This window comes from Cynocephalus volans, chromosome 3 (assembly GCF_027409185.1).
Source record: "Cynocephalus volans isolate mCynVol1 chromosome 3, mCynVol1.pri, whole genome shotgun sequence".
NCBI lineage: Eukaryota > Metazoa > Chordata > Mammalia > Dermoptera > Cynocephalidae > Cynocephalus > Cynocephalus volans.
In genome coordinates, this window is record NC_084462.1 from 93,159,382 (window position 1) to 93,172,666 (window position 13,285).

Consider the following 13,285-nt stretch of genomic DNA (forward strand, 5'->3'; position numbering starts at 1 on the left):
CATATATTAGAAATCTCATTGTGCTAAAAGCAAACAGACTGCATATAAACAATTTCTGAGTGCTCTTGCTGACAATTTCACAATTCTGAAGTCAGAGAAGTAGTAAGCTTCTGAATTATAAAATCTGGATTTGAAAAAGATCAGAGATTTCTTTCACCCTGTTATTAGCTAAATTATCTCCCCACCAATTCCTGTGTTGAAGGCCTAACCCTGAGAACCACAGAATGTGACTGTATTGAAGATAAGGCCTTTAAAAAGGTAGTAAGTTAAGAGGGGTTTTTAGGGTAGGCCCTAAAGCAATAAAACTGGTGTTCTTATAGGAAAAGATTAAGACAGAGACAATACACAGAATGAGGGGTGATCATGTGAGGATACAGTGGGAAGGCAAAGAGAAAGGCTTCAAAAGAAACCAAATCTGCCAGCACCTTGATCTTGGACTTCTAGTATCCAGAACTCTGAGAAAATAAATTTCTGTTCTTTAAGCCTCCCAGCGTGTGATATTTTGTTAACGGCAACCCTAGCAAACTAATACATACCCTTATACCCATAAATGAACAACAAGCTAAGTTTAGATTACCTGAATACTCTCATGGCTAATTTATGGCAAAGTTAGGACTAGAATACAGATTAAAACTGGTTGGCAACATAAAAACAGGAAAGTAGCAAGAACAGCTGTAGCTATACAGTCCTAGAAATCACTAATAGTAATTGTAAAGGAAGAACAAATAAAGTACACTGATATGTAGCAAGGAAATATCTAAAAGCCAGACTCATGAGATACACATGAAAGTAATGTCAAATATCTTAAAAGGACCACAGTTCAAAAAATAAAACAAGGAAGCTCGTCTAAAAATTCCAATTCTAGTCACACACCTGAAAAAGCCAAAAGAAAAAAGGAAAGGTACCAAAGAAACTAAAGTGGCAGCATAGGGAGTTGTCTAATTTCGGTTTGAAAAGGGCACTTGTAGAAATAAAAGTAGTCCATCACCTACTCAGAAATACTAAAGACAGCAGATGATGACAAATGCAAAATATTCTGGGGAAAACTTTCCTATATAAAGAATAAGCTTCAAGCTTTAAGATGATGACAGAATATAAATAAATGACAAAGTGGGCAGCACAGAAGACTCAACTTATTTACTTTCATCAAGAATAATTTTCACACTAGAGATTTATTATCCTTACACAAAATAGGTAATGCTAATAAAAAATACATCTAGCTACTTTGAGACAGAATGGTACAGGAGAAAGAGCACAGGTATCAGAGTTAAACACAGCTGGGTTTAAATCCTAGCACTGTCACTTACTGTAGATGCAAGAGTGCATAGTAGTTAAGAGTGTAGACTCTGAGGGAGCACTTCTCTGATAGTGTTTCCCAGGCTTATCTTCACATTTGGCCCCTCCCACCCCCCAAAAAGAGAACAGACTCTGAAACCAGACTAACTGGGTTCCACTGGTGCCACTTAAAGCTAAGTAACCATGCACAAGTTATTTAACCTCCCTGTGCCTCAGTTTCTTCATCTGTAATATACAGATGACAGCACCTACTTCATACAGTTTCTGACACTTAAATAAGTTATTACATTTAAAATGCTGAGAACAGTGGTTGGCACATGCTAACTGCTCAATAACTGTTAGTAATTGTTGTATTGTTCTTTATTGCGTTATCTTTTACCTTGAGCAAGTTATTTACTATTATAATTATTGTTGTTATTATTGGCACTGTGCAAGCTACCTAATAAGTTCACTAAGTCTCAGTTTTTCTCCTCTATCAAAAGATGGTTATGGGCCGGCCCGTGGCTCACTCGGTAGAGTGCGGTGCTGATAGCGCCAAGGCCCCGGGTTCGGATCCCATATACGGATGGCCGGTTCGCTCACTGGCTGAGCGTGGTGCTGACAACACCAAGTCAAGGGTTAAGATCCCCTTACCGGTCATCTTTAAAAAAAAAAAAAAAAAAAAAAAAAGATGGTTATAAGGATTAAGGAGATGCTAGATATAAAGCACCTAATGGATATCCAATATACATTAGTTGTGAACTGCTACCCAAATTTGGAAAAGGACAATGACATTGTATTAAGGATACATACATAAGCAAGCATTGTATCAATACTGAATGGAACTTGGGAATATATTGCCAAGAAGATGGTAAATGACAATGTAGATAAGAAAGCAACAATAAGTAGAAGCCAGTATAAGCTCATTAAGACTAATACATGGCAAACTAACCTGTTTATTTAATTCTAACGCAGGTTCAGTAGACTGGGAAAAGACACAGTACTCATATACCTTGATTTCAGTAAGGCATCCAAATACTAATTTCCGTAATAATCTTATAGAATGATAAAGAAATCCGAGTTGAATAACAGTACAAAATTAAGGGAATTTGTAGCGGTTGGAAAAACTTTACCCAAAAATATTAATTAATGAATAAGGTATTAGTTTGCAAATAGGTTTTTTATGGCTCTATACTACTTAACATCTTTGTGTGAACAGGCATTAATGAAAAATCCTAGATTTTGTTTACAAAAAAAAAAAAATGACAAAAATGTGTATAGAAAAATCCTTTAGTTAACATGAGCAAAACTTTGCTGACCAACAAAGATTAAGCTAACTACTAAAGGAGAGAGGAAAAAGTGTAATATAATATAAAGCCACTTTCATAGAAGAAAGCCCAGATCAAATGAAGTATATGTGAACAGAAATCAGAAGACATAAGAAAAACTTATCTTCATTTCTGGTTGTTATCTTTCATGAATAATAGAAAAAGGTGACCAAGATGGTGATATACAGTCATATATCACTCAACTGGAGGAATATGTTATAAGAAATATGCTGTTAGGTGATTTTGTCACTGTGCAGTCATCATAGAGTATACTTACACAATCCTACATAGTATAGCCTACTACACACCTAGGCAATATGATATAGCCATTATAATCTTATGGGACCGCCACTGCATATGTGGTTTGTCATTGACTGAAACATCTTTATGTGGCACATGACTGTATATCATATAATATCATATAATAGAAACTAGAAATATTTAATTAGATAACAACCGAGAGTTTGCACTTGCACATGTAAGGGAACATAGTATCTTTTTTCAAGTGACAGAATGCAAAAAAGTAACATGAGAAACTAAAGAGTAGACATACTTTCCTCAAAATGAGAAAGCACTTTATGACAACTACAGCTGTTCAGGAGAATGAGCTGATAAACAATCAACATCAACAGGCTGATGACAACCCATTAGGAACTAACAAAGATAAGAATTCATGTTACTAGAAATTTGATCTTTGTTATATAATAATACTACAATACTTCTTTCTGAGAATTCTAATTATAGTCATGCATTGGGTAACAATGTTATGGTCACCAATGGACCACATATACGATAGTCCCATAAGATTATAATGGAGCTGAAAAATTCCTATCACCTAGTTACTTTGTAGCCGGTATAACAACATAGCGCAATTATTTTTTGATAAATTTAGTGTAGTCTAAATGTTTACAAAGTCAGGACCGGCCCGTGGCTCACTTGGGAGAGTGGCGTGCTGATAACACCAAGTCAAGGGTTAAGACCCCCTTATCGGTCATCTTTTAAAAAATAAATTAAAAAAATAAATGTTTACAACATCTACCATAGTGTACAGTAATGTCCTAGTCCTTCACATTCACTCACCACTTCCTCAATGACTCACCCAGAGCAACTTTCAGTCTTGCAATCTCCATTCACAGTTAGTGCCTTATACAAGTGTACCATATTTATCTTTTAGAGATCATATTTTCACTATACCTTCTCTATGTTTAGGTACCCAAATACTTACCATTGTGTTACAACTGCCTACAATATGCAGTACAATTACATGCTGTTATAGTTTTGTAGCCCAGGAGCAATAGACTATACCATATAGCCAAGGTGTGTAGTAGGCTATACCATCTAGGTTTGTGTAAGTACATTCTATGATGTTCACACAATGACGAAATTGTGCATTTTTCAGAACGTATGCCCACATGTCTGTACTTAAAATTAACAAAAGAAATTATAGTTATGGTATTAGAAAAAAAAAAAAAACCAAAATAAAACCACCTACACAAAAATAAAAACCCTATGCAAACACATAATACTTCTAAGTCTTAGCCAATGGTTCACAGTAATTAGGCTGTAGAAATTAAAGTATCTAGAATTAGGCTAATACTATTACAATAAAATCTACCACTATGAACAAGTCAATACAGTGATATACTTTTCTATTTATCAAAGTGATATACTTATAATGAAAATTTTGCCATATAATTGTCCCAAAAAAGAACACAAAAGTAGTAAACAATGATAACAAAATATACATACTACATTTATAGAGTGCATTAAAGTTTCTCAAACTGCTTTTCCACCTGTTTTGTGCCATCTAATTTAAAAACAACTGAGATAGACAAAGCAGTTGGTATTAGTCCCATTTTACTATCTTCCTGAGGCTCAGAGGGGAAAATGCCTCTCCTTAGATCACTCAAGTAGGTCCAGGGTATGGATTTAGAGCACGTGACTCCTGGTCAGTGTTCACTCTTTAATAATTTTGTTTTCTGTTTAATAAAATAATACATTTTCATTGTACAAATGTCAGAATTCATATAAAGAAAATCACCTCCCTAATTAGACAGTAAATAATATTAACAAGAAACTAACTTTTCCTTGAAATGAAAGAAAATGGAAGTAAAAAAAGCTCCAATAAAAGAGTAAGGAAAAATTTCTTCTGCTTCCCATAATACTATGCTGAAATAACAGAATACTAAGTGGATTAGTTAGTGGAATAAATAATGTTCTTCTTGAGATGATATTAAGTATTTTGCATGTAACAATCTTAAAAGTAAAAATAACACCAAAATATAGACATCCGCTTAAAATGGATTCTAGCAATATCAGATTCTTCATCTACACATGTTTAGAGAAAACAACCTAAACTTCACTTTTAATGATATATGAAGTAAAACCATTACCTTGGGTGTGCTTCCTTTAATGAATTTTTTAATTGAGGACAACAAGCCAGTTTCATTCTTCGGTGGTTTTTCTCCTCCTGAGGGCAGGCTATCATCAACCTCTGAATATTTCCTCTTTGCTCTGGCAGTGCGTTGTGTTTGGATTTGATTTGATTGCTGAGAAGCTTTCCGTGTTCTCAGCCTCATCTTTTATGAGTGCCACATGTAAAACTGTAAGAGAAAAATAACCAGTGTTATTAAAATTCACCTTAGCGTACCCACATGTACCCAGCTTGTGTATGTGTGTATGTGTGTGTACGCACATGTTCGTTAAAAAAAGAAAAAAAAAGCCCAGGTCTCTAAGGAGTTAAAATAAGAAACTAACATTTTAAGCAAAAGGCATTCTGCTTTGTACTTTACATATACAAGGGTCTTCAAAAAGTTCGTGGAAAGATTCTCATCATCTTTTAATTCTATTTTTCCATGAACATTTTGAAGTACCCTTGTATTATCCTAAATAACCTTCCCGACAACCTCTGAAATATTACATCCTATGATCTAAAGTATGGGTAACACTAAAGAGTTTGCATACTTCTCCACCTATGCTAACATCATCATTCGTTTAATCATTCATTCCTTCAACAAATATTTGTTGAGCACTTTTTTTTTTTTTTTTTTTTTTTGTCGTTTTTTCGTGACCGGCACTCAGCCAGTGAGTGCACCGGTCATTCCTATATAGGATCCGAACCCAAGGCGGGAGCGTCGCCGCGCTCCCAGCGCAGCACTCTACTGAGTGCGCCACGGGCTCGGCCCTTTGTTGAGCACTTTACCACACTCAAGGCACTGGGCTAGGTAAGCAGTGAGTAAGTAGAAAACAAGACAGGGAAGGGTTTTGCCCTTCTAAAACTCAAAATGTAGTGAGAAAAACTGCCAGCCAACAAATAAATTAATTTCATAAGCACAGTTCTAATAATCAGCAATCATGTAAGCATAACAAGAGTGGCTGAATTATTTTGAGAGATTCCAATATTACTATATATAATGATACTTTAAAAACTGAATTAACATTAGAGAGAAAATATGAGGCTATCTACTTGAATTCTCTTATCTTAAAGATGAGAAAATTAATGGCTGTCAAAATTGTCCCACATATTTAGAAGTATTTGAGGACATACTCTGAATTAGAATCTGTAAAAGAGAATACAAAGACTACTAAACTAAAAATTGAGAAATGTGAATTCTAATCCTACTTCAGTCATAGCTAAGCTGTAGTCACTTAACTATCTTTCCTTCACGTGTATAAAGAATATATTTACCTTACCTTCGAGAAGCTCATAATGAAAAAGGTACTGAGAGGTTATAAAGCGCATAGGACAATAAAGCTATTCACAACAGTGAGTGCATTCAAAGAGAAATCTAACTCCAATTAACCAGTCTAAATTCCTGAAGGTACAGAAATTCCTGGCATAGACTAGAGTCTTCGCTGACCAATTAGGAAGTCTCAGAAGTTGTATTTTTACTAATTCAACACAACAGTCACAGAAAAAAGTTAGAAACTATTTTTAAAATATAGAAACTACATATATGTTTGTGTGTATATATGTATAAATGAACATACATATACTGTGTCTATTTCAACAAAAAAGCCCTATTATAGATTAAATAGCTGTGTTCACTCAAAATTCATATGCTGAAACCTAAACCCCTCGTGATAGTATTTGGAGGTGGGGCCCTTGTGAGGTGATTAGCTCATGAGGGCAGAGCCTTCATGAATTGGATTAGTGCCCTTATAAAAGATCCCAGAGAGATCCCTAGCCTCTTTCATTATGTGATGATAGAGTGGGCAAAAAGGAAGTGGGCCTTTACCAGACACCAAATCTGCCTGTGCCTTCAACTTGGACTTCCCAGCCTCCACGGCTGTGAGAAAAAAATTTCTGCTGTTTGTAAGCCACCCACCCAGTTTATGGAATCTTTGTTATAGTAGCCCGAACAGACTAAGACACCCCTAACCTCAAAGGATTCACCAGAGTGGTCCCCAAATAGCTTAAGTAACTAATTTTTTTCTATAACTAGATGGTGCTCAGTTTTAAGTTGCCATCACAAATAAAATAAATATTGCCTTTTCTCCCAAAGAGTCAATGCCTTTGTTCTACAGCACAGCACTCTCTAGAAAAGGAAAATTTCTATACAGCGAATGCATGGGGAGTTCTTTTAGTTATTTTTAATCAATTTCTGTAAAGTTTTTTAGAAGAGCCTTTTTAAAAATACCTAAGAGCAAACCTATTTTAAACCCCGAATCATTAAATGGAAATCATAAAAATTATGAAACAATATCCTGATGTAAAATAGAACTTAAAAGACTAAAGGTACATAAAGTAGTACAGTCTTAAGAAGTTCAGCTCATTAAAGTTTAAAAACTTATTGGTCACCCACTGCTGGAATGGAAACAAAAGGATAAAAACAATAATCTCTGCCCATAAGAAGCACATAGTCTAGCAGGTAAGAATGTTTACTTATCATATTGTATATATAGAATGCTAGATCACTCTGTACTGAGAAAGTGAAGAGGGTTCTGGGAAAGCTTAGGAGAAAAGGCCTTTGAACTAAAAAATAACCAACACATATTCACTGAAAAGACAAGAGCATTTGAAAAAAGAAGCTGACGTGTGGAAATGCAAATTAAAACCACAATGATACAACTTTATAACCATTAGGATGACTATTATCAAAAAAACAGAAAAGAAGTACTGGTGAAGATGTGGAAAAATTAGAACCCTTGTGCACTGTTGGTGAGAATGTAAAATGGTGCATTTGTGGAAAATGGTGTGGCAATTCCTTAAATTAAATATCGAATTACCATATTATTCAGCAAATCTACTTCTAGTACAGGAAAAGGGACCAAGTAAAATCTGCTCTCCTACCCCACATCTTTAATATTTGCTTCTTTTAAAAAATGATAACCTGTAGACAAAAAATGGCAAATAGTCATGTACACAAAATACTGAAATATTTCATCTCAATTCTGGAGCTAAAAATCCACAATATACCTGGTTTTTCTGGGCATTTCATAAGAGGAAACATAATGGAAGGATAAGCAGGGTTGGGGAAAGAGACTGGGAAAAGATGACAAAAATTATAGAAGAGGAGCTGACCACAAGATAGTTTTGGGGCAACCATAGTGTCTAGGGAAGAGGAAAAGGCAATCTAGGGCCAGCTGGGGAATTATTCTCTTTCTCCACCATCAATCTATTTAATTTGAACACTTTCTTTTGGTATAAACCAAGAAGGCAACCTGAGGGCAAAGAAGCCAAGGAATTACAGTTACAGCCCTAGAAAAAAGGAAAGCTTCTATGACCAATTGGAGTTTTGCCTAGAGATCCATTCTTATAAATTAACTGGGTTCTGCCCAGGTTATTGAAGGCTGGGAAGAATGCCACTATCAGCCTAACAACATGGAAAAAAAATTGGATAAACTATAAAATTAAAACTTTATTGAACCCATCAGAGAACTGAGGGCTCAGGGCAACCAAGTAACCTCAAATCCAAGAAAAACAAGCTCTTCCTTTGCGAGACAGGATGCATGCACTGGCTCACCTGTGGTAGAGCAAGGAAGAAACAATGGTGCCATTAAAGCAGATAAAAAGATTTCATCTGAAAGAGTTAATATCCTTACTGACCAGCCGCCAATATATATATAAATAAGTAAAATTGTTAACAAACTGCTAAAAGAGAAGTGTGCATTAACATGAGCATGTAGTATCCCTATGAGACACAAAAACAAAAGATAATTCAAATCCTTTTGCAAGTTTTACCAGACCTCCACCACATGTTCACAACAAGAGCGTGGGACTGGAGAGCTCCTTCCTCTGTGATGCAGGGCTGGAAGAAGGGAGCAGTGTCACAGTACAGAAAAATACACAGCCCCAACCAGATCCTTCTCCCCTTACTAACAAAAACTTTAAGGCACTGGGGGAGGGGCAGGATTGGGGAAGGGTGGGAAAAAAAAACTCTCTATCACTAAGAGAGGGACAGGAAACAGTCTTGGATCTCATACCAATGCTATTAGACATTTACCACTGAGGCAGGCATGGGAAACTCTTCTGACCAAGACCTGCAAAGATATAAGCCCTAGTTTGGCCTAGAGGGGCAAGATCACTGAGATAGCCCCACTCCTGAATCCCAGGCACACAGGGCCTATTCAAGATTGAGACTGGACCTGGGAAAGACATGTTCCTGACGCCACCACCAGGCTACCAAGCACCAATTAACACAATAGTAGTCTACCTATGGGAGAGGGTTAGGAGCACCTAGAGATTCTCCAATGAAGTACAGGTGCACAGGGAAAGCCAAAATCTGAGAAATGATCAGGAAAACTGAGAAACAGCTTCCCACACCCCAACTCTCAGCCTAATCACAAAGCAATACAAGAGAAAATGAAGCCAATGTTGAGCTTAAGGTACCCCTTGAAAAAATAAAACCGACACTCAGCTTAACTCCTGACTAGATTGACTCAACCCCCTACACTAAAAGTATAGGAATACGATTTTCCAGGTATAAATACTATTTCCTCAGTCTTTACTGTCTTATTCACAATATCCAGCATTCAGTAAAATATTGTAAGACACATAAAAGGAAGAAAATCTGTATTACTTCATTTTCTGTTGCTGAGAACAGAATACCTGAAACTGAGTAATTTATAAGAAAATGAAATTTATTTCTTACAGTTTTGGAGGCTAGGAAGTCCACGGTCCAGGGAGCACATCTAGTGAAGGCATTCTTAGTTCCTAGGAACTCTCTACAGAGTACTGTGGCAATCACACGTCAAGAATGGCGAGAACATTTTTGAACATTTTTATATGATCGCTTGCTCTTCTTACAAAGCCATCAGTCTACTCCCTGATAACTCATTAAACAATTAACTCATTAATGATTAATCCATTCATGAAAGCAGGGCCTTTACAATCCAAACACTCCTAAAAGCCCTATCTTTCAACACTGCCACACTGGAAATCAAGCTCCCACCTGAGCTTTGGAGGAGACAAACATTCAGACCGTAGGAAAATCCAACCCACTGTCAAGAGACAAAGCATTCAGTAGAACTAGAAATCAATGAAGTTAAAAACAGGAAAAATTAATGAAACCAAAAGCTGAATTTTATAAAAAGATCAGTAAATTTATAAACATCTAGCAAGACTGAAGAAAAAAAGACAGCACAAATTACCAATACTGGGAATGAAAAAGTGGACATCACGACAGACTTTAAAAGGAAAATTATGGAATACTACAAACTTTATGCTCATACATTCAACAATTTAGATGAAATGGTCAAATTTCTCAAGAAATACGAACAAACAAAACTCACATAATAATAGATAACCTGATTAGCCCTATATTCAAAAAAACTGAAACTATAGTAAAAACCTCCAACATAGAAAACTCCAGGCCCAGATGGCTTCACTGGAGAATCCTACCAAATATCTAAAAAGAAACAATACCAAATCTATACAAACTCTTCCAGAAAATAGAAGGGAACACTGCCCAACTCATTTTATGAAGCCAGCATTACCCTGACACCAAAAACAAAGACATACATATTAATTGGGCCCAGAACAGGTTAGAGATTGCCTATATAGATAACATCTGCAACAACCTAATTTTATCCCCTAAATTTAAAAAATAAAAGGAAGAGTTTTAAACATACATATACACCCTTATCTTGGTAATCCTACTATTATGTTAGAATTTAACACATCTTCTTAGTTCTTTAGAACTCCATTATAGATAAGTTTCTTTCTATTGTAAAAAAAAATAGAATAAACAAGTTAAGATCGGGAAATGAGCAAAATTAGAAAATAAATCTACTACTACTAATGAGTAAAAATGATATAATTTAAGTAGATTACATCACAAAACAAACATAGCAATAGGGGCAACATTTTAAGCCAAAGAATTCATGATACTGGGGTGAAAAGTATATAATGTTGTTACCACTTTTTCAACATCTGAACCAGATCTTGTTTCAGGAATACAAAAAGCTGATTGCCCAGCAATCTAAAACTAGGCAATGAAGTTTGCTTTCTACTTACCTGCAGCACAGGTAAAAGGATTAAAGGGGTGTGGGGTGGAGTTGGAGAAAGAGCCTCTTCCAAATGTTCTTTATAAATTACAAACATTAATTCTGCTGTTTCTCTGACTACCATCTCTAAATTTCTGACCCACAGCCTTCTCAACACTTTTATTTAGCACCTCAAATTCAACTTACCCAAAACTGAATTCACTTTTCCCATCCTAGTCCCACATCAAAACCATTCTTCATCGTAGGTAATGTTACGACCATCTACCTAATCAACCAACCCAGAAACTTAGAAGCCATTCTAAACATCCTAGTTGTTATTCCTCTCCCTTGTCCCCTACAGTCTATCACCAAACCCTGAATGATTTTCCCTCTAAAATATTTCTTAGTCTGTCCCCTTTAAATCCATCTTCTGTACTGCACAAATCTGCCTGTTCCTCTTACCATCAACTGCCTTCAAAATAAAGACTAAACTCTCTGCCATTGTATGTAAAGCTGTACAAAAGCCAGTCTTTTTTTCATTGCTATTTACTGTCTCATTCATTGCACTGCAGGAGTAATAATTTCCTGCCCACACTGTGCTCTATACATGCTTCTCTCTTCTCTTTACCTCAAATTTCTTTCAACTCATTCTTATCCTGCCGTTTAAAACTCAGCCCCAGTATCATGTACCCCAAATAAGGTAACCACCTCCACATACCCAAACCCATGTAAACCTACTGTGATTATAGCTACCTTAGCTCTTAACAAATCATATTGAAATAATGTTTCTATATCTTTAATTGCACTAGATTGTAAGAGCCTTGAAAGCAGAGATGTGATCTATAACTCTAGTAACCTGGCACACAAGATAACTCAATCCTTGTTGAAATGAACCACAATTTTTCTCATTTCTCTCAAAAAGACCAGATAATGAGGGGAATCTATGTCATGAAACACAAACAATCCTCACTGCAGTAATCAATTCTTGCTCACAAAAGGGCCCAATTAATAAAACTAAAAATGTTCCTTCCTCACAAAAATTCTTTCCTCTTCACAAAATCTCTGATACCAAGCAATCTTTGAGGCAATTATGGCTGCAAATTGTCTTGTGCTAATGATAAGATTACAATAATGATGCAAGTATAAACTCAGTTGATAATGTGCTACTGAGGTCTTGGGGTGCACAAATTTCTACCTAAACAACATGAAGAGAAAATGGCACACTGTATATGAAGGATTCTTAACAAATTACCTCGAACTAATGTGCCCTCTTTCAAATATGAATGAAGGAGAGAAATGGTACACTGATATCATACATTAGGAGGGCAACAAGACTGAATAACGTACAGAAAATCGTAAAAAAAAAAAAAAAAAAAAAAAAAAAAAGCACAAATCAAGCTTTAAAGGCAACAAAGTCAAGGTTTGCCATAAAATTTAGGTACACAGCAAACCCTTGAACTGCATGGGCCCACTTACATGTGGAATTTTTTTTTAAAAATAAATATACTGGAAAATACAATAAATATATTGGAAATTTTAAATATTTTGGAAAATAAATATATTGGAAAATGTCATGAATGCATGACATACCTAACCAAAGAGTTAGGCAGCCTACTTAACAGTAATAAGTACTTAACTACAACCTAAGTAATGATGTGGAGTCTCCCCGCCCCCCTTGCACCCAATGCACAGTACAACCAGAACCTGAGAGGAAAGCACAAGAGAATTTTTGACAGTGTGGAGACTGGCAACCTAACCCCTGTGTTGCTCATAGGCCAACTGTATTCAAATTACAGTTTATATAAAATTTATATTCTTTATATAGCTATATAAGAATAATGCATGTGGGGAAGGATCTGGAGTAGGCTCCTTGAAGGAGTTACTAGAGGAATGACCTCCAGACTAAGAAGTAGAAACTCAGGCTCCAATCCATCTATCATTAGTTAGATGTGTGACACTGATTAAGTCACACAATCATTCTAGCACTTTGTCTCCTCAACAACAAAAGTTGTTATTGGGCATCAGAGCTGTACATTTCAGTACATGTAAATTTTACCTGAAAAAAATTAAAATAAAAAGGAGCTGTCAAAATGAGATAAGTCATTAATTAATCCTAGCTGTCTTCATCCTTCTTTCATATACAACTCATCCTGCAGCACCCTAATTAAGGCAAACATTTACTACATGTTAAAAAGTCTTCAGAATGGTTCATCATTAATAAAACACATATGTTATTGAACTAGATGACCACTTGG

General features: G+C 35.7%; 1 protein-coding gene across 3 annotated transcripts in view; it reads right to left on the reverse strand.

The window, feature by feature from the left end:
* Positions 1–13,285, reverse strand: part of CTDSPL2 (CTD small phosphatase like 2) — a 65,354-nt gene that overhangs the window by 45,731 nt on the left and 6,338 nt on the right. For all 3 annotated transcript variants that reach the window (XM_063089801.1, XM_063089800.1, XM_063089802.1), the window contains exon 2: positions 4,997–5,206. In XM_063089801.1, coding sequence (XP_062945871.1) covers positions 4,997–5,182 — 186 coding nt within the window. In that variant the 5' untranslated portion in view covers positions 5,183–5,206. The remainder of the gene's footprint in view (positions 1–4,996; positions 5,207–13,285) is intronic.